Source organism: Agelaius phoeniceus, chromosome 3 (assembly GCF_051311805.1).
Source record: "Agelaius phoeniceus isolate bAgePho1 chromosome 3, bAgePho1.hap1, whole genome shotgun sequence".
Taxonomy (NCBI): Eukaryota; Metazoa; Chordata; class Aves; order Passeriformes; family Icteridae; genus Agelaius; species Agelaius phoeniceus.
Window position 1 is genome coordinate 46,072,887 of NC_135267.1, and position 20,985 is coordinate 46,093,871.

Sequence of the window (20,985 nt, forward strand, 5' to 3'; positions counted from 1 at the left end):
CAGCAGTCCCCACCCCAATTCGACCAAGAGGCCAGAGCATGCCCCTTGCAGCTCAGCTGCCATGAAGGTCACATTCATACCCCTCTTTTCTCAGCCTCTTTCAACCACCTGTGCACTTTAGCAGCCTCCCCCATGTGTGCTTACAGACCCCCATTTCTGAACCTCTGCTCCACTCATCAATGAAATCCTCTACTCCTCCCACTTGCCTTTCTCCTGTGCAGATTCCCTTTCAAGTTCCTCTCCCGAGCATACAGGCAGCTAGAACCACACAGACATTGAAGCTCCCCCACCTTCCTGGACGTCCCTTGCAAGGGACAGGACTAAAATCTGTCTTTGCAAATCACAGCACTAGAGCACAAGGCTCCTGCCATCAGCAAGACACCAGACTCTCTCCATGGTGAGGCACTGCACTGCTGCTTTTTAAACCCCGCAGCCCAGCAGCTCCAAGGGGCTGCTGCAGGCAACCAAAAGCCTCCCCACACTAGGACAGCAAGTTACCCCCAGCTGCCTTACTGCTGCACACCCACCCGTGAAACTCAGTCACAGTTAACACAAGCCTTGCCACAGACTGCAGGAGGCTTGGACAGAGCTGAAACTCCACCCTCCCAGCAGTGGCTGTTCTGTAATTCAGCACAGCACTGCTCTGAAAAAACCCTTCTGGTGCTGCTGTCCTGCAAACAGCATAATGAAGAAAAATAAGCAGGTGCTTCTGAACACAAACCCAGAACAGGAGGAGTATAAAACTACTACAGATGAAGCAATTAAGTAACCACACTGTTCACTGTTTAGTGACTATCTTTATTAGAGCTGACTTTGCATGTTTTGGGGTTTCCTAGTAAGTATAAATAAGAATCAAAGTGCTACCCCCCCACAGTAAGAAATCTTTATTTCCACCAAAAAAAAATACAAACAACCAGTACTTCAAAGTTTATGCTTTTTAATACACATAATACCAAAAAGGAAAAAAATAAAGATGAAAGAGTAGCAGCAAAAAGAATTCTATTTCTCTTTCAAAAGTCTCTTTGCTTCCACATTTCTCTAGCAAATAGAGTATAAAGAGAATTCAATCAATTTATATATGAAATATCCTACCAAAAATATAACACTGTGTAAAGAAAGTTTACAGTAGAAAGTCAGGGGGGTAGAAAAAAGAAAGAAGATAATAGATTTAACATTAAAAATCTCAAGTGTAAACTTTGCTGCTGCTTTAAAATCAAAAACAACAAAAGTCACATGAGTATTTCCGTTTGGCTTAGGAGCCAGGAAAATAAGAAAAGCTGATTTTTTTTAAAGTGCTTAACCACCATATCCAAAAGTAATGACTTTCAGACCTACTTAACATGAATGTGCTCAAAAAGCCACCGCTTACAGTATAAAAGCTGTCATTCTGAAATGCTGCACATACAAACTGGCTTTATCTGCACGAATGAAAGATTCCTTTGAACAGCTCTCAATCATATGATGTCCCAAATCAATGTAATGCTATTAGAGCAGGCAGCTGAGTAAGTACCAGAAAGTTGAAGTTTAAGAATAATAGATATAAAAAAATACTTTTTTTTTCTTAAAAGGCAGCATGCCTCTCCCAGCCAAATGAAGGTACTGCTGCACAAGAGAAACAGAGTTTTGTATCGTTGTTGTAAACTACCTAAAACAAAGTGACTGCTGATCTAGTAATTCACATGCTACACTGAGGAAGACAGATACTGCTTTCTGATAAAACACAAAAACACCCACACAGTATGGGTGGGAACAGTTGCTAACACAGTATTTTACTTATTATTAAACATACTGCTTAATAAACTTGTTAAATTTGACTTCAAAACCAACAGCATGTCCTAACAGAAGAAAAATAACAAATAAAAATAAAATAATTAATAAAAAAAACGTTTTGGAGAGCTTTAGTTACACTGTTATATATTTATTTGAGCCTTAGTGCAAAGGAAAAATTCAACATTATAGGCTCCAAAGCAAATCAAATACAACTACTTCATGGGACATTTTGACAGACATCAGGCACAGATTGCAAGAGAAATTTAATTTTTTTTTTTTTTTTGCAGTCATGACCATTCTTTTTTATCTCCAGGTTAGAAATTACATGGAAAAATTGGAGCAAAAGGCCTGGCATTCATTAACCTCAGGTACAGCTATAAATAATTTGAACACTACCACTCTCCCAAATCAGAAATACAATAAACAAACTGACATGCCACTATTGCTGCAGCGATCAAACTGTGCCCACAATTTGGTGCTGACAGCAACACCACCCATCCCCACAGTTATTGCACAAATTTCTCCATCAACTTCAGAGTTCTCAAGTTTGGAATTTGTTTACATCCATCTATTTCACAGGAATAATATTTTTAAACTATTTCTTGAAAGTCACCAATTCCCAACACAGTATATTCATGTTCTTCAGAACAGTTTTTAAGTAAGAGAACCCACTGGTTCATTTACTGCTAAAACAGATTACCTAGAAAACACAACTTTTAGCTGACAAAGTTCCTGTAAACACCTCTGTACTAAACCACAGCAAGCTCTAGACCAGTAAATCCAGCATTTCCAGTGACTTGACTTTACCTCACTTCTCCTCTACAAAACAAAAAACCACTAAAACATTAGAATTAAAAAGGAAAGGAAATGGCATAATAAACAGAGAGTGAAACCTTGTTACCCAAGGAGGTATGTAAAATTAGCTTCTGAAAATATAAGATTTGAAAAGCAACAATTTTAGTGGTTAAAGTGTGCAAAAGACTAAATATGCCACCAGTTTCAGAGAAAACAGAATACTGTAGGCATCAATAATTACTATTCAAGTCCAGCACTGGCAGTTGTGCTGCTTTTGTTGCCATTTTAGATAGTATATATTGCCACTTTCTCTGCATATTTCATGCCTCTTTTTTAACAGATGCCAGCAGCATGACTTTTCAGTGGTATAGGAAAGATAGGAACTTTTTTGAAGGGTTCTTTCCATCCCAAGTCTGAATATTATGTGGAATTAAAAGTAATGTTTTAAGCAGAAACATAAAACATTATTTGAAATTTTGTCTATCAAAATTACCTCAAAAAGATTCAAAATCTCAGGTTCTTGTGAAACAAATATAGGAAAATACCATGCAAGGTAAGTGTAGCTATTCTACTGATGTGAAGTACAAAAGCTTAGGAACAGAAAAACAGCTTCAGCTCGAGACTGAAAAAAAACCCACAGATTTTTCAAAACCAGAGTCCATACAGTGTCACACAGCCCTGCCTTGTCATGTTTGTTAATATCCTTGCTTAGAAGTCAGACAGCATTTTGTTTAACTTGTGTTGCTCTGTATCATTACACTAAACCATAATTAACTCCTCTTTTGTGCCGGCCTCATTCCAACACAATTGTACCCACTGTATACCAGCAGCAGCTCTCAGGTTTTGTTTTGCAGCTCAGCTGTATTTTTCTTGGATGTTCACAAGATTGGCATTTGACTGGATGCGCTTGGCTAGAAAGGGAAAAATTATATGAAAATTAAACACAAAGAATTCCACAAAACTAGTCTCTCCACTCCCTCTATTTATCTGACACAGACTTGCAAACAGCTTTCTGTTCACATCCAGAAACTTTAATGAAAAGATATGGCTGAAGCTCTTTCCTACCCTTCTTCAGGGGACAGCAGCAGCTAATAGTTGCTATTAGCGCCGTCAGCACAGCTGCAGGCAGATCTGGCTGGGCCTCCTCTCCCACAAGAGCCAAGCAAATCCCTGGCACCTCCCAATCCAACAGAGAAATGCCAACACCACCACTTACGCAAAATGAGTATCCGTTTCTTCTGCTTCGAGTGAAGGAAGCTACTAAGATAAAAAACAATAGGGAGGAAGAGGATAAAGGATGAAACTGCAATCACTGGGACTGTATCACTGCAGGGAAGAGAACAGTTGAAAGTCCTGCTCCAAAGCTTCCGAGTGATGTTCATCTAAAAGGAAAACAGAAGCAAACCATGAAAGCAAGCACAAGCAAACACTCAGGCCTCAGGAAAAGCAAGTGTTCAAGTGCCACCTCAGAAAATTGCATTTGAACTGATCTCCCCTAAAAGCAAGCAAATACCTGGAAATGTTGAAACAAACTATTTAGATGGAGCCAAGATTTCACATCAAAACTTTTACAAGCTTCAAAAACATAACTGCACTCAGATACATGTAGACACTGCTGCATGCCTGTTTCTCAGAGAGCTCACTGATAACCTGTGAGGACAGGGCTAATCCCATACTTTTGAGGAGCATTCCTTCAGCCCAGCCACTGAACCCCACAATATACCAAAGCTTTTTCCAAACATATGTTGTCAATGCTAAGGATGCCTAGAAACAGCTGCTGTAATAAGGAATCAATTAACACACCAGCTAGAACAATAGCAGTAAAGCCTCACATTAAAAGCCAGATTAAGAGATTTATTTTTTAAAATCCATCCCCTTCACAGTAAAAAGAAATGAAAGTGCAGCTACTCAAATGGGATGGGTTCAGGAGATCGGGAGCTTCAGTCACACTCCTGTAGCACTGCCCAAGGACAGGACCTCACAGGACATCCCCACTAAGCACCCCCCACCATAGGACACCAGCCTGCCAAAGGCACTGCCCCCTGCCCAAAGGAAAAAGCAATCCTAGTATGAAAAGCAGAAATGGCTCAGATGAATAAAGTGTTTTAACAAACACTTACTGCATCTTCCACGTCAATACACAAGTGTGCAGAGTGAGCAGATTCACCACCTTGTCTGTTCAGCCTCTGCAGGTGGTTATACAGGTCATTCAATTTCGTGTAGGTTTCGTTGCAGTTTTTGCACACTTCTGTGTAGTTATTTGGTGACAGATCGATGCCTTGCCCCTGGGGTTATAAAACTCTGAATGAATGACAGTTTAAAGCATTAAAAAAAAATTGGTTCAATTTGTTACTGCTGACATTGACAGAGACAGACTGTGCCATACCAAGCAATCATTTCCATCTGTGGCCTTCAGCACTCCATGAATGCAATACAGGACACTTGAAAAGAAAACTACAATCTCTGAAGATACTTCAACCCATTAATGGCTGTACCAGCTACCCACTGACCACTGGGTTAAGCTCTAGTTTAATCACTTGAAGTTTTCAATAAGCCAGTCCACACTGCTCCTGACCAAGGCCTATAAAGGCACATTTCTTAGAAAGCATTAATAAAGAAGCAGGTAGTTTCCCCAAAGATTATCCCATGCCCATTGAAGTAAACCTATTTTACTTCTGGACGATCCTGAAATCCGTCAGCTTCTGACCGAAATGGAATATGCAGTTTCTTAAGCTATATAGGGCATTTTCTCTGAAGACAATTACCACATTTATTTCACCGAGGAAGTTGTCTTTGCAATATGGCCAACCTTTAACTATGAGTAATTTTAACAGTCAAAAGAAATGCTACAAGAATTAAAGGTGCCTAGTCCTTCTGAGCTAGTCCATATTATCAAAAGGCTATTTAAAGACTGAATTTCTACATAAAAAAGACAACAATTCTACAAAGCAAGAGCATGCAGACATGCTGGTTTTTACTATGCAATTATCAACTATTGTGAATTCAGAAATTTTGATGTGAAGTAGCATTGCAATTACAGACAAAATGAAGTCAAGGTGAGTATCAATTAGAATTAATTTCAGGCACTCAGTCTGTAAACAACTGCATTTTACCGATCATGGGTTTATCTGCCTACAATTCACAAACTCAGCAGCAGTTTATTTGCCTAGTCTGCATCTGCAGTTTATTCAGCATAAATAAAATTTCGGTAGCAGTTAGAGGATTTAGTGCTTCTCTTAAATACACAGCATAAATACCTGAAGGTTATGTTCAAAACATGTCAGAGATTTATTGAATAAATCCAGGAATTCTTCAGTAGAATTTGATAATCCCTCACTGTTATTCTTTAAACAATCTGTTGGAAAGAAAGAAAGAAAAACATTGGGATATTTTAATTTCTAACATTTCCACAGCCAGCAAGCCCCAGACGCTACTCCTGCAAAAAGAGCTCTCAACTACAAAGGAGAGGTCTAGTCAACATTGCAGTTTCCTTATCTGCCTGCCACTGAGATCTCAGACCTGCTGACCTAACGCTTCATCGAGAACACATTTCAGAATTAATTGGCCTTGATTAAGTGAAAGATGAAGACTATCATCAAGAGCTTTCTGAAGAGGGGGACTGAATTATCTTTGGACTTCAAGATAAAACAAGACATTACTTTTATTTCCCAGCCTACAACTCTGGCTTTGCCCAGCAACAGTAACAGCCATTTTGTGGAAGCAGAAGCACCAGCAGCAGAGATGAAATGGAGAGCACCCAGAAAACAGCTAGACCATGAACACAATAGTAGAAATCACAGTGTAATTATTATTCTTTAAGAAAAGAGCTGAGCTTTTTACCAGCTTTGATAGAAGCTCTGGGGCTTTCCTTCTAGTCATGCGCTCAACCCTATGTTACTGCTTCCATCCATCCTACCCTACTTCAGGTGCTCTAATCAGCCAGACCTTTAAAACCAACATTATTTGAGGAATTTAGGAGTTCACAACAGCACTGTGAAAGCAAGCCAACATCCTAGAAAATTCTCCTGAAAGTAATAAGCACTATTAGTAGTTTTCTGATGGACTACTGCCCTCAGATTTTTGGCCCTTACAAGAGAAAGCACTCTTAGAGTGGCCATAGTTCAAGATTTGTGTGTTATCTACTGGCTGTATTCAAACAAACACACACAGTTCTGATCTGTGCAAATTTTAGGGGCTACATCACTACAGTAGCATGAGAGCTACAGAATGAGTCACATACTTGCGCAGTTGGCTGCCTCCCAGGTTTCATTGAAGAACTCCGAAAGGGTCACAACTATCTGCAGCCTGTCTGAGGTCAAGATGCTTTTGGCACAATTGTGGCTCTCAGAGGAATTCTAGAAATAAAAGAAAACAAACAAGGAAGTGAAGAAGTGTTAAAAATACAAAGGGGAATTTCTGAAATGTATTTTACACAAGCGCATCTAAAACAATCACAACATATCACATAGATATTTCTGGAAAAGGCAGAGCAGAAGTGATGGAACAAAAGTCTTTTGATTCTCCAATTCATACTGTGAGCAACACAGCTTACAGCACACAATCTCTGCAGGTCTACTAGGGCTACATGCAAGTCAGTCAAAAAAATATGGAAAAAAAAAAAAAAGAAAATAAAAGAAACGAAAAATCAAGCACACAGACAGGACCTTCTCTGCCAGATGGCTCATATTCATCCATTCCTGGGCCACAGCCCGGGGGCCAGCTCAAGGCATGAGCAGTCAGAGAAGAGGACAGGGTCCTTCTCATTAGACAAAAGGAACAGTTGAAGGAGCTGAACCAGTGGACTGGTCTCAAACAAACCAAACCCAAACAGAAACAGCCTCTAAAACTGCTGCACCAATGTACTCTATCAGCAGCAAACTTCCCCAGTTCAGCAACACCAGGAACAGAGCCCTGTGTGGAGCAGTGCCTGCGCTTACTCACCCAAGCACATGTCCAGGCCAAGCTCTCACCTCCCCAGACACAGTTACCAAGCTCATCTGTCTTAGTGAGCCATTCAATGCACCCCCATCCTCAAAGCAGGCTCGGCCACAACTCTTACCACAACTTATTCTCTGGACCAAGATCATAAAAAACACACAGCGACTGTAAAAGCAGTTGCAGAATAAATAGGAAGTATTCTGACCAGAATTCAGATACAGAACCGTGACCTCCAGTCAGCTGACTCCCATGCTCTAGCTCCTGGTGTCTGGCTGCTAAATTGACTTAAGCACTTCTCAAAATTGCCAAAGCTGCCAAAAGCCTCTTTGATAAGTGATGTGGGGCACAGAAAAAAATAATCTCTTTAATGAGAAACCTGTTCCTTACAGTGCTTTACAAGAGATCCAGTTTCTGCCTCACTTTGTTAAAATGGGGAGGGGAGGTTAAATAAGAACTTTCCCTGAAGGCTCAATTGCAGAAGTCAAATATTGCCACATCTGGTAACTCCCACACTTGCCCACTTTCATTTCTACTAAATTACAGACATGCAAGAATGTTGTTTATGCAGGAAACTCTGGTTGCTTCACAAAGGCTGCGAAGCTTCCTCGCCACCTGGGCTCACGAATAGGAAAAAGCACTTCACCAAAACTAAATCACATAGACCTAAATCATTCCTTAAATAAAGTTTGCCTAATTGATTCTTTAATTAGCCTGGTGAGGAGGATTTTATATTTCAGAGATGCCCAAAACTCAAACTGGCTGCTCCTGTCACACGGCACTCTTAACCACTGTTAAGATAGAAACATCATATACCTGATTAATTAATTGTAATCAGGGACTGAGGTTGCAAGAGGCCAGCTCCTTTATTCACCTAGTTAGTAAATCCACACACAGAAGGAAAGCCAACAGAAGTGCCTTCCAGACCACATAGTGGACAAGTCCTCCCAGGCTGCTAGCACTCAAGTACAGAAGCTGCAATGAGTTCATACATATTCTAAGTACCACAATACATCTGGCTACTTAATCCTAGCCAACAGATCATGGTAAAAGTCCCCAAGAGAATTACACATTCAATTTCTCGCTTTCACACCACCTAGTCACTGGTGTGAAACAGCTTCCATAAAAGAAACAAATAGACCCCAAGTTTGCAAACTAAATCAAGAGACCACTGGCTACATATTTGCCCAAAGGAATATGCATGCACTCTTGCAATATAAGCACTGGGGTGTTGAGGGGAAATAGGAAAACAAGCCAAAACACTACCCAAAAGCAGCACTGATACTTCTCTAATGACAGGAAACTGTGCAGTGGAATGGTTCACAGGCCACTGTGGCACCTATTTAGCACCTGGGCTTGAAGAGAAACAGATTTTTCTCATCAATGGCAATTCAGAAATCCCAAGACTGAAAGTATGATCCAGGGTACATACTCCTATAAACTTGCTCTCTGTCAGTTCTCTTACCAGGGCACCCACTTTTAGCCATCATCACAGAACAAAGGCCCTTTGGTCTGACTCACTAATGTCATCCTCACATTATCCAAGGAACTAACTTTTACAACTGGATCAACTCCATGGAGGATGTAAACAGAAGACCTAGCTTCAGTCAAAGTTCTCCCAGCAGTAAGGTGCACTGACCCCCGCCCATGCTTTCTACACACTCTCCCATCAGCTTCGGAGGCAGAGCACCATGACACGGCTCCTCACAAGATGATGTGCCTCACACGCTTCACAGACCACCAATTTTCCGGGAAGTGCCAGTCAGCCAAGCTCTAGCAGTGTTCCCCATTAGTGCTCATACAACCTGCGAGCCAGAGCACTGCTCTATCAGCAAGAACAGCTCAAGTTTTTCCACTCGCACGGCTTTCTCCGCAGGTGGAGCCGCTTGCCCCCAGCCACGCCGGGAGCGGGCGGCACGGACCGTGCCACGGCACAGCAGCAGGAGGGGGCCGGCCCTGGCACCAGCGCTTCCCCAACACCCCCAGCCTCTGCCAAGCTGCCCTGCGCACCCCAGCGAGGCTTCCAGCCTGCCTTCCCGAGCATCCCACCAACACCCGACGTGCTCCGGCACCCAACTCACAGGCCTGGAAGCCTCAAGGAGAGGGGCCAGGCCCCCAGCCCGCCCCGGCAGCCACACACCCTCCCCCGCCCGGCCCCACGGACGCACCCCGACGGCGCGGGCGATGCTGCCGTACTGTGCGAGCAGGCGGCGGTAGGGGCCGTAGCAGCCCTGGCACAGCCGCACCGGGCGGGCGCGCCGGCCCAGGCAGTCCGTCAGCGCCGCGCTGCCCTCCGCGAAGGCGGCCAGCAGGCTGCGGCACTCGGGCTCCAGCTCGGGCAGGTCGCCGGGCAGCCCCGCGCTCCACAGCTCCTCCGCCAGCTCCTGCGCCAGCTCCAGCGCCGGGGTCTGGCGCGGCCCCGCGGCGGCGGCGAGACCGAGCAGGGCGAGCGCCAGCGCCGGCAGCGGCACCCGGCACAGACACCGCGGCGGCGCCATGGCGGCCGCGCCGAGGAACCGGAAGCGCCGCGCCGGGAAAGAGCCGGCCCTCGCCCCGGGGCGCCGCCGCTGACTGGCCGATGAGACGAGGGGGGCGGGGAAAGGGGCGGGGAAAGGGGCGGGGCCGACACGGGATGTCCCGAGGGGCGGGGCGGGAGCTCATCCCGGGGACTCCTCCCGGAGTCCATCCTGGGGACTCAGTCATCCCGGGGTCCATCCTGGAGTCCATCCCGGGGTCTCATCCCGGGGTCTCATCCCGGGGTCCATCCCGGGGTCTCATCCCGGAGTCTCACCCCGGAGTCCATTCCGGGGTACATCCCTGGGACGCTCTCCCAGGGCCGGAAGAGTGTGCGAGCTGTGCTTGTGCCCCTGGGATGGACTTGCCTCGGACGCATCCTGCTCCGTGGTTTCTGTGCCGTGCGTTTCATCCAGGTCGTACTCTCTTCACCCGAGAAGGGATTTTAAGAATATCTGTCGTGTGGGAAGTGACTTTAAAATATGTTCAAATACAGCAACAATTTAAGAGGAAAAAATCCCCCAAACAGAGAAAGAAATTGTGATGGAGAAATAAACAGCAACTTTCTGCAAACGAAGTATTTCCCGCGGTTTATCTGAAGCTGGACACCTCTGTTGGTACTTGGCCCCAAACTTCCCCGTGGCAGACTGAATAAAACCACAGCCACCAAAGGAAAACTCTTCTCGGAGCAGGAGGGGTGAGCAGAGCAGTGGGCAGCCCCTCCCGGGGGTTGAGGTGCCGGGCTATCCCATAGCTCTGCCTGGCAGGACCTGACCCCGTGCCCGTTCCTTCTGACTCAAGCTCTTCTCATCCTCTTCCATGGGCTGCTCCCCGAGGTTGGAGTTTGTAGCGCTTTGGTAAGGCACACATCACAGACATGAAGGGGAGCCCTGCAATTCCATAGCATGGTGCCTTTGGGAATAATAGAGTCAAGCAGGAATGGCCCCATCCGGATTTTTGCAGCCAATTCAGTGGAAGCAGTGATGGGACACGGGGCTGGCCGGCAGTGTCAGTGCTGTGGCAGTTTTGGCAGCTGCTGGGAGCTCAGGACAGTTGGAAGTGGCTCCCAGAGCAGCCAGGTGTACCCAGCTCCACCAGCACCGTGTCACCTGGTGCTGCCTTGTGCCAGCCGTGCAGCAAATGTCACAGCGTGGAAATATCCAAAACAGATTGGTGAGCACACAGAAGTAAAGGTGGTGGTACAGGTGCTATCAACAGGCAAGGAGAACACAACAGAGAGTTGTCCTTCTCTAAGTGTCCTCAATGCCTCAGCTCTGAAGCAATGAATGCTTTTAAAGCAATGAATGAAACAAACGAAAACGACGTCGTGAGTGTGACACAGATAAATGCGGCAGTGTGGTCAAACACGAACCACGCTGTCTGTACATGCAAATGACCCGGGCAAGGGCCCTGGTTTGGGTGCCGGACTTTTCCTGAGCCTTGCTGCCCAGACTCAAGGCAAGTCCCGCCGGGGTTTTTTCCAAGGCCAGGCAATCCCTTCCCGCACAGAGCCTGCTGGTTTGGGGACTTCATCCAGCAGTGGAATCCTTAGGCTGCTTAGCAGGACGCGTGTGCCCAGGTGGCCGAAGCACCAGAATATTGTCACCCTTCCGTGGCTCCCAAGCAGACGTGCGGCCAAAACACCGAGAAACCGAGAAACCCTGAACCAAGCCGGTGCCCGCAGCCCTGACACGGGCACCGGGGCTGCCTGCCGTCCCTAAACCACCCTCGGGCCAGCCGGAGACCAGAGAGCCCCGTTTGCCCGAGTCGGGACAGGGGTGTTCCCGCAGAACGGTGTCCCTGCAGAGGGGGTGTCCCTGCGGAGCAAGTGTCCCTGCGGAGCAAGTGTCCCTGCAGAGCGGGGTATCCCAGGAGAGCGGGGTGTCCCCGCAGAGGAGGTGTCCCTGCAGAGTGGGTGTTCCCGCAGAGAGGTGTCCCTGCAGAGGGGGTGTCCTGCAGAGCAAGTGTCCCGCAGAGGGGGTGTCCCGCAGAGGGGGTGCCCGGGGCCGGGCGGGGCGGCAGGGCCGGGCTGTCCGCATCCCCCGGGAGAGGGCAGCATCACTCCCGCGCATCGCCCCACCGAGGGGCCGCGGGGGCTGCAAAGGGACCTGGCCTGTCCACACCGCCCCGACAGCAGCTGCGGCCCGCGGGAGCGATGCAAACACGCCCCAGGCCAGGGCAGGATGCTCTCGGCATCCTCCCCGAGGTTGTCCCTGGCGCGGGTCTGCGGACACCGGGAGGGACCGGCTGGCGGGGGCAGAGCTGCGCCCGCATCTCGCGGGTCAAGGGGGATGCGCTTTCCCACGTCTTAAGAGACTTTAATATTCTCCTGTGAGATAATGTGTGAAAACTAGACTCGGGGAGTGTGGAGAGGGAAAAAAAGAAAGGGAAAAGGGAGAAAGAAAAATTTTAAAAAACAAAAGGAAAGGGGGGAGAATAAAGAAAAAAAAAAAGGCTCAAGAGTTTCAGATGAGATCTCTGAGGTGTAACCAGTTGCTGCAGACCAATAAGGAAGATGTCTGGTCACTAAGTGCTTCTCCTTCTTATCCAAAATAAACATGACACTACAAAGCAAAAAATAAAGAAGTCACTAACTTTTTCAGCTGTGGTTCAGAGGGGAGCTTGAAGAAGGCGTGGCCCCCTTCTCTGATAATAGATAAATTTGGTTACCAAGCAGAAACAGGCATTTGCACTGAGAACTCAGCTGTCAAGCTCGTTCAGTTCATTTTGTTGTAGACTTGGTACCATTACCTTTCTGCTCGACCTCATCAAAGGGGTTGTGCTCCCAAGCAGGATTTGGCCTTGGCCAGCAAATCTCAGAAATATTCAAGAATATCAGAAATCTTGTGTGGGTACACCCAATTATTCTTGAAAACACATCCAAGTGTTTCAATACCTACCCTGACTACAGACAAGAGCATCATTCCACAGAAGGAAAAAATCTTACCTTTAAAGTGCAGAAACAGAGCACAGAAAATGAGTATTGATTTCCTATGCCATCTTGCTGTATCTGAGGAGATGGCAGTGTGAGCCAGTCAAAATGAACAGTTTGGAGGTGTGAACCTGTTTTTCCCCTCTGATTGTCAGTCTCCCTCCTTCCTTCAGTGCTCTTTCTCCTGAGTTATGCCACTGTGAGCTGCAAAACAATCTCTTTTTTTCAAGTTTTCTTGTTATCTTTGAAGAATGATGGCTTGGATAAAACCTTTACACCAGAGGTCTGGAAAAAGAGGAACAGACCATAAATGTCAAGGCAGTGCCAGAAAATCAAGTGATGACTTGAGTGAAAGGAGACAGGAGTGATTGGAAGGCTGGGTGTTTGGGGAGAGCAATGGTCCCTGAAAGGGAGACTAGGGCAGGCAGCAGCTCAGAGGGCAGGAAGAAAGGGGAAAAAGGGCTCTGCCTCCTAGGCCAAAACTGCTGCACAGGAGACAGACTACCCATCATGAGAAACAGGGGCTGCTAAGAGCAGGGAGGTGGGAGAGTTGTCCACAGAGAGGTGTTTCTGGCATTGTGGAAATGGAAATATTTTTTAGTCTTGACTGATTTCATTGCAAAGATTACAAATCTCAACATGAAAACAGGATCAGTGTATCATATCTATTCCTTGTCTACAGAAAGCTTTTCCTCCTGCTCTCCATCACAGTCCTGCACGTCCCTCCTAATTCACGGAGCCATTGTCAGCTCCTTCATGTCCTGGTTGTGGCTGATGTCAAAGCCTAACTGTGGGTCACCTGATTAAGTTACTGTTTTCCAGATTCTGCAGAGAATCAGAAAGTGGTTCAGGAAACAGTAGCACATATGTGATTAATAAAGGGCACACACACATCTTCATCACACCCTTGGCAAAGAACTTGTGAGGAAATAAATATGTTAAATGAACTGTCAGCATGTTAAGGCATTTTTTGGTTAGTTGCAAGTCAAAATCACTCTGGCAATACTGTAGAGTTGGTCTGAGCCAATTTCTATTTTCAAAAGATTGTGTGAGCTTTGTTTAAAATAGATTGACAAAGACTTTTCTAGCTGCACTATTTCTGACCAGCCTGAGCCACTGTGCTTGCTAGCACTGTCCATTTGGAGCATTATTTTTCTGTGTGGATTGCAAAGAATATGAAAACCTTCTCACTCAGGGCAAGAAGATAGAGTCACGCCTGCACTGAACCACAAAGAATGAGCAATAGGACTCAAAAGTCAGGAAAACAAAAAGGAGTTGATTCACAATCATTTCAGCCCTTAATTCAGAAACTCCCAAAATCTGTCCATGTCTTTGCAAATCAGATGCCAAATCCTACCTGGAGCTTTTAGGACCAATAATGTTGCATCGGCCACTTGGAAGTCAGGGAAGATCAGATGCTTTTTTAGGAATGTCTTGCAAATTGGTTTATTCTCTGAATTGCCAAATGAAACAAGGGAACACTCCTAGCACCAGTTTTCCAAAGAGCTGTGGCTAGGTCTATGGTGCCAGGCTGTCCAACTAAAAGTGTTTGTCTTGGGCAATTTCATGGAAAATCATGAAACAGGCCCTTAGCCCACCTAAGCCAAATCACCACATTCCCATTTTGGAGAATCACTAATCCCCTCCATGGCAGAGTAAGGTTTAGGGTTAGATGCTACCTAGTTCTCCCTCCTTTTTGCTAACTGTTCACTTGGGGAGAAGCACTTGACATCCTCAAAGGATCAACAGTTATTTTTCTATCACTGTCCACAAAAACCTGCCCAGGACCCATTTTCCATATCTGCCTGCTCCTAAAGTCTCTTGTGGTAGCCTCTGGTGGATGCTCAAGCCACCTTCAGCTGGAACTAGCTGGGTGGAGGAGCCCTGGACGCTGTCCTGTCCCTGGGGCTGGGGTACTGGAAGGCACTGAAGGTGACCTGTGATGGTAAGCCAGAAAGCCAGCAGCAGTTTTCCCATTTCCAAACAAATACAGAGAAAGCACCAAGACAGGCCATCCATCAGCTACCCCTCTTCCTTATTTAGCACCAGCACACTTCTGAAGAGAGAAAACTACCCTACCTCTGTGTATGAGGGCCTTTTTTCTTTTCTGTATATAGCAGCATAATAGATACAGAAATAATATGTAGTGCTGTATGATCTTTGCTTAGACCTTAAATGTTTGCATATAATCCTCTCTATGAATCCACTGCACAGAGAAATGTCATTTCCATGCACCTGACAGAGTTTTTACTGTGAAAAATGGGAAAAAATAGGTACATTGTATTTTTAGAGTAATGACTAGAAAAACAATAATTGTCAGTGGCAATCATGCCAGCCCGTAAAGATACAGCTAGAACTAAGTTGATGGGATTTTTTCAGTTTGGATTTTTTTTTCCCAGGATTCTGCACTTGAGCAACTGAATGATAACACATTTAAGGTCCTGTGTGGCATTGCCATTTTCTTACTCATATGCATCTAATTAAGTCTTAATTGTGCAGTTTGTTAGGAAATGAAAGAGGAGCTGTTAGACTGGATATTTTTCATGTCAGTAAAACAGAATGCTAACGATAAAATAGCTAATGTATAGAAAAATAAAGTATGAAAAAAGACATCTGAAGACAATGTTTAAAACCCAGCAGAAAGATTAGAAGCAGCATATTAGCAAAATTACCATGAATAAGTTCTTGATCAACACAAATAATATGAAAGCTATATTCTTTTTATAGCTCACTGCAGTGTGGATGACTGTCCATGCTCAGAGATACCCAGTGAGCCAAGTTTTGCTCTTAATTATCCTGGGGTCAGTGTGGTGTCATCCCACTCTGTCCTCCAGCAGGAAGCAAACCAAAACTGTTCTTCCCTTTTGCACAGATTGTTTCCTGCTACTCGTTTATCTCCATTGAATTTCATCAAGTTCCCAAAGCACAGGCCTAAAGCATGGCTCATAAGGGAAAGTGAAAGGGCTTTGACAGACATTGGATCTGCTTGTACTGCTGTCAAGTTTCACTCCTTGTGCTTCAGCCCTCCTGGGATAAGCCAGTGCAGGACACCCTCCAGAAGCAGGAGTCCTTCCCTCCCATACTTATGTGGCCAGGATTGAAGCAGTGCTGCAGGAGCTGACATGAACATCTGAAATAATCAGCTAAGGGAGAAAGAGTATTTTTACAAGTGTCTCCATATACATTTGTCCTGGTGAGTTTTTTGCTTTACACCTCTTCTTTCAATTGTTCCTCAGTACTTCCCATTACACATGGTAGTAGAAAATTAGCTATTCACTAATACAATTTTCTAGAAAAGGTTTCCCTTTCTCCTCTGTAAAGGATCACAGCAAGATGAGCACTAATAGAAGATAGCATGAACATGGGAGGTTATTTCAGTAATCTATCAAATGTAAGCATTTTTTATCCTACAGAGTTGCAACCTTACCTGAAGTACTTCCCATCTATGTTAATTCTGAGAAAGGGGAAAAAAAAAACCCCAAGATTATTCAGCACAGTTTTAGGTTATTGCAAAAACAAGGTGGCTTCTGGCAGAGGGTTGGCAGAGACACCTGTGGAGAGAAAACCCACTGTGCCTGCATCCCATCAGGCCTTGGCCAGCCACAGCCACACTGCTGTGAGATCTGAGGAACTTAGGAAGAGCCAAGCACTGTTCCCACCTGGGGTGTGTCACCAGCACTGGTCCATTGTGGTTTCCATAAAGGGCCAAATTTTCTCATTTGTGAATTTTCAGGTCTGTTCAACAAAGTTCACCCGGGTTGTATGCCTGTGGGAAAGGGCACGTGCTTTGGTCAAGAAGCTGTAAACATAATGCTGAGTACCAGATGGATGGCAGGCACCAACAGGCAATTTCTTCAAAAGGCTACAGGCAGCTGAAGACTGGGTGAAATTTTTTAAACAGTTGCCTTCACACCTTGCAGTGTTCATCACCATGTTTCACTTCCAGTTTGGTTCTGTGTGTGACCTGAAAGTCATTTTCCTTCTTCCAAAGATTCACACAAAATTTATATTAAAGGAAACAAACAAAAAAAAAAAAAACCAACATACTGTCACAGTTGTAAATATCACATGTAGTGAATGCAACTTCAAGTGTTGGAAGGATATTTATTGATGCTTTATTAGCAATACCTTCTTTTCAAAACTATTTTTTCATTTCATTTTTAAAAATGGTCATTCTGCCCCCTTCCCCCTCCCCCCGAAAAACACCTAAACAATTAACCAACAACAACAACAGATAAAAACCCCACAACCCGTTTCCAGTCTTAAAACCGATCTAATACTGTGTACTCAATCTTTCTCTGCGAGGAGGGACTGTGCAAACCTCACTGCAGGGACAGTGCAGGCAGCCTGGCCATCCTGGCCACACCATGACCATGAAATCTCTGGCTGGCAGAATTTATCTCCAGTCCATATTCAAGGGGACATTTACACTGGCTCCTTCCAGGGACAAGGGACCCCAAGTAAATTTTCAAGAAGGGAAGTTTCAGTGGCAGAGCAGAGGTTAGGCTGTGAGAATCTATAAAAGAATAAATTTGACTTTCTTACCTTTCTACACTTTATTAATTGAAGTGTTTGAAAGAGAGGAGTTAATTATTCAACACGAACCTGTCAATTCTTCAGAAGCTTGGCCAAGCCTTTCAGAGCAGCACGGGTTTGTGGGTGTCTGGGACCGTCTTACATGAACCGACATCTCTTCCAGCTATTCAGAGCCTGCGTACCTTTGTCCACAAATGATTTTTAAGAAAATAAGGAACGGGTTATCCCGGGAATTTCCCACGGGATTTTCAGCATGTTCACCCGCAGTGGCAGCGGGGACGCACACACACCAGAGAGTGCCCAGCACGGACCGGGGCCAGCCCCCGCGCTGTGGGAGCTCCGTCCGCAGCCGGGCCCCGCGGCAGCAGGAGCTCTCCCTGCCCGGGTCCTTGTGCTGCTGGGCCCCGCGTCCCGCGTGGAGCCCCGGCCCGTGGGGCTCTGTCCCCGCAGCCCTCCCGTACACTTGGGGGCACCGCGGGGCAGGCGGCGCAGGGAGCATACATGAGTGTCCAGACGGGGGGACAGACGGAACGACAGACTTCAGGTGCGCCCTCACACTTGCTCACGGCTCTGTCTCGGCGAGGACAGTGCTGGGGCAACCCCCGGAGCTCATTCCCACGCAGACCTCCGCAGAGCAGCTGCGATTTTTTTCTCCTTCGGAGCGCAGAAACACGGAGAGCAGATTTGGGTTTGTTTTTTTTTTTTTCCCAAGCCAGGTGTTCCCTTACTCACAGCTCCTGAAGTGGCCATAGGGCAGGCTTACATACCTCATCAGAGGGAAGGACAAGAGCCGGTGACAGCCAGCAGACCCCCGGGGGCACACGGGTCCCTGCGCACCCCACGCCCACGGGAGCCGGGCACGCCGCCCCTGCCGCAGGTGAGGCGGGCGCCGAGGGCAGCAGGGCTGAGCGGCTGCAGCAACCTGTTGGCACCAGCGACCGGACAGGCGACATTCCCGGGGCCGGGGGCGGCCTCCCACTCCCCTCAAAACCCCCCACCCTTTTCTCCTGGGCAGGGCAGGGCTGCGGGCAGCCGCTGGGGAAAGCTCGCTCGGTGCTGCGCCGAGGATCCCGGGATTCCCCAGGCTGTCCTGCGCCCCGTGGGCAGGGGGCTAGGGGGGGACGGGGGTGCGAGAGTCCCATACAAGCCGGGGTTTATTGGCATGGGGATGGGGTTGTTTTGGGTAGCGGCCGTGGCTGCAGCCCCGGCGGTGGCTCTGGGAGCGATGCCGCCCTCCCGCCCCGCTCTCCCGGCCCTGCCGCCCCCAGCCCCCCGACCCGCCCCGCCGCCGCCGCCGGGGTCGCCTCCCCTGCCCGGGGCCGCTCTGGGACTCGGCTTTTTGTTATTTTCACGGAGAAGATATTAATTAAAAGAAATACATGATTAAAAAGTAATGAGTTGAATAAAAATTATCTCCGCTCATTTTCTGATTATGTTAATTGTTAAAAACCCTTCAATCACGCTGTTGCAGTCAATGGGTTTTAATGTGAAATTAGTGGGCTCTTGATAACTTACAGTCCAGAATAATCCTGGAGGTTTAGTCATCATTCCTAATAACGAGATGTTACTGAGAACGGAGATTTTACATGATTTTGCCACATTCAGCCCTTCCCCCATGGAAGGATCTGTCTTTGTGGCACACAACTTCAATTTTCATGCCTACGACTACTTTGTTAGTCTTCCCCTGTGTACTGCTCCATTATGCGCCAATTACATATTTTATGTGCCTGTGTGTCGTCTGAATATTTAGAAAAAAAACACCATGTGTCCGATATAAGGGAAAAAAAAAAAGCAATTTTGTCCCTCATGTATCTCTAATTTTATTTTTTTCCGTCCAACCCATCTTGGATATTGCAACTCTCCCTTTGCTCTGATTAATTATCTCCCTAAGAGATAAGAACAGGTTTATACTGAAAATATTTGAAGTAATTAAACTCCTCAGGGGGGAAAGTATTTTCTGCAGGTATTGGTATTCTACGGGCTTAAAGACTACGGGTTGAAATAAATATGGAGAGTTTCTCCCATGGGTGATCGCAAAGAGCCGTGGATTTGCTAACTTCAGCCCCGGGGTTCGGAAATGCCGTGAAATTCGCCTCTCAGAGAGGGACGAAATGACGGCCCCAGACTGCTTCTTAGAGCCAAGGTGTTTCTCTGCCCTAAAATCGATTTGAGAGAGGTTTCATTTTCATGCAGGAAACTAAATGTATCCCTTTCTATTCGACAGCCTTGAAAATTGTCACCTAAAAGCCTCTCCTCGCACGCACCTAACAATTTCGCTAAAATCTCGGGCACTGACAGCAAACTGACTCCTCGCTGGAAGGAAAGAAGGAAGGAAGGAAAGGAGCGGGGCGGAACAGAGGAGCGGCTGCGGAGCAGCGATCCGTGCTGCCAGCCCGGGATGTGTCCGAATTCCCGAATTCCTTCGCAGGGGCTGTGCCCGCCGCGGCCCGGGCGCCGCCGGGGACCCGGCTCCGGGAGCCCTGGGAACCCACGGGCAGCGCCGGGCCCGATCCCTGCCACTCCTCGAGATTCAAAAAGGGGAGGGGGAAGAAAGAAGGGGGGAGGGGAGGGGGGGGGAAGGAAAGACGGGGAGGAAAAGGCAGCAGCAAAATTGGCGCTCTCTGTGCCTGTGTGTGTGAACGCATACCCACGTATTCCTTCCCCTGAGACAAAGTGCTGGTGCCTGCATCCCTCTGTCATTGCAAGGATATCTAATTATTGCTGACAGATAAGAAAAGACGTTTTCGGGCGGACCGAGCGGGCTGGAGAGGGGGCGGCGGAGTGCGGGACGCATTCCCGGCCAGCCCTGCATGGATCAGGCTGTGGAAAAGTCTCCGCCGCGGCGACCTGGGCTGCCGCTGGTTCAACATTGATCCCCTGTTACCGCCAGCGAGGAGCGGGTGTTTGCTGACCTTGCGGGGAGGAGGGGGCTAGGGCCGGCTCCTGCACACTCTGCTGGCTCCTTTGGGGTGGCCAGGATCCGGCCCTTCGTGTCCTCCCTGCACGGGAAGCCTCGGCCAGGGCCACCTTCCCGCTTCCCACCGTGCCTGCCCTCTCCCCGCCCCCGCCCCGAGGCAGCTCCCGAGGGCGTCGGGCCTCGGGAGGAGGGGGAAGTTTATGTCCTAGTTTGTTGTGAAGGGGAGAGCTTGGGGGGTTGTGGTTTGGTTTGTTGTTGTTTTGGTTTGGGTGGTGGGGTTTTTTGGTTGTTGTTTTTTTTTTTTTTTTTCTGGGTTTGTTGGGGTTTTTTTGTTTTGGTTTGGTTTTTTTTGTTTGTTTTTTGGGTTTTTTTTTGCTCGCGCTTCTGGTAAAAAAAAAGAAAAAAAAAGCTATTTGTTTACAAAGCCCCAGTGCCCCCATCTGAGCCCACCCGGCGGGGCTCCATCAAGGAGTGGGGGATCCCTCCGTGCAGGGCCCCCTCGCCAGTTCATTTCCCTATTTGCATCCGCAGTTAGCTGAAGATCATTTTAATAAATAACAATGAAAGAGGAGCGCATCTAGAGGGC

General features: G+C 47.0%; 1 protein-coding gene and 1 long non-coding RNA gene across 2 annotated transcripts; both read right to left on the reverse strand.

The window, feature by feature from the left end:
* Nucleotides 1–920: 920 nt before the first annotated feature.
* Nucleotides 921–10,029, reverse strand: OSTM1 (osteoclastogenesis associated transmembrane protein 1). Its single transcript, XM_054629540.2, has 6 exons — nt 9,669–10,029; nt 6,806–6,920; nt 5,823–5,920; nt 4,686–4,850; nt 3,782–3,947; nt 921–3,476 (listed from the first exon to the last, which is right to left on the reverse strand). Exons 1-6 carry the CDS (start codon nt 9,996–9,998, stop codon nt 3,421–3,423), a joined length of 930 nt encoding a protein of 309 aa, XP_054485515.2. The 5' UTR covers nt 9,999–10,029; the 3' UTR covers nt 921–3,420.
* Nucleotides 10,030–17,151: 7,122 nt separating this feature from the next.
* LOC143693706 (uncharacterized) lies at nt 17,152–18,343 on the reverse strand. Its single transcript, XR_013181643.1, has 3 exons — nt 18,250–18,343; nt 17,552–18,136; nt 17,152–17,462 (listed from the first exon to the last, which is right to left on the reverse strand). It is a non-coding gene; the product is annotated as an uncharacterized LOC143693706 (long non-coding RNA).
* Between the last annotated feature and the right edge of the window lie 2,642 nt (nt 18,344–20,985).

Coding starts and splice junctions, on each gene's coding strand:
- OSTM1 (XM_054629540.2), bottom strand. CDS start 9,998: ATGGCGCCGCCGCGGTGTCTGTGCCGGGTGCCGCTGCCGGCGCTGGCG. Junction 3,948..4,685: donor GTATTGACGTGGAAGATGCA/GTAAGTGTTTGT, acceptor TTTTCCTTTTAG/ATGAACATCACTCGGAAGCT. Junction 3,477..3,781: donor GAAACGGATACTCATTTTGC/GTAAGTGGTGGT, acceptor TTCCCTTTCTAG/CCAAGCGCATCCAGTCAAAT.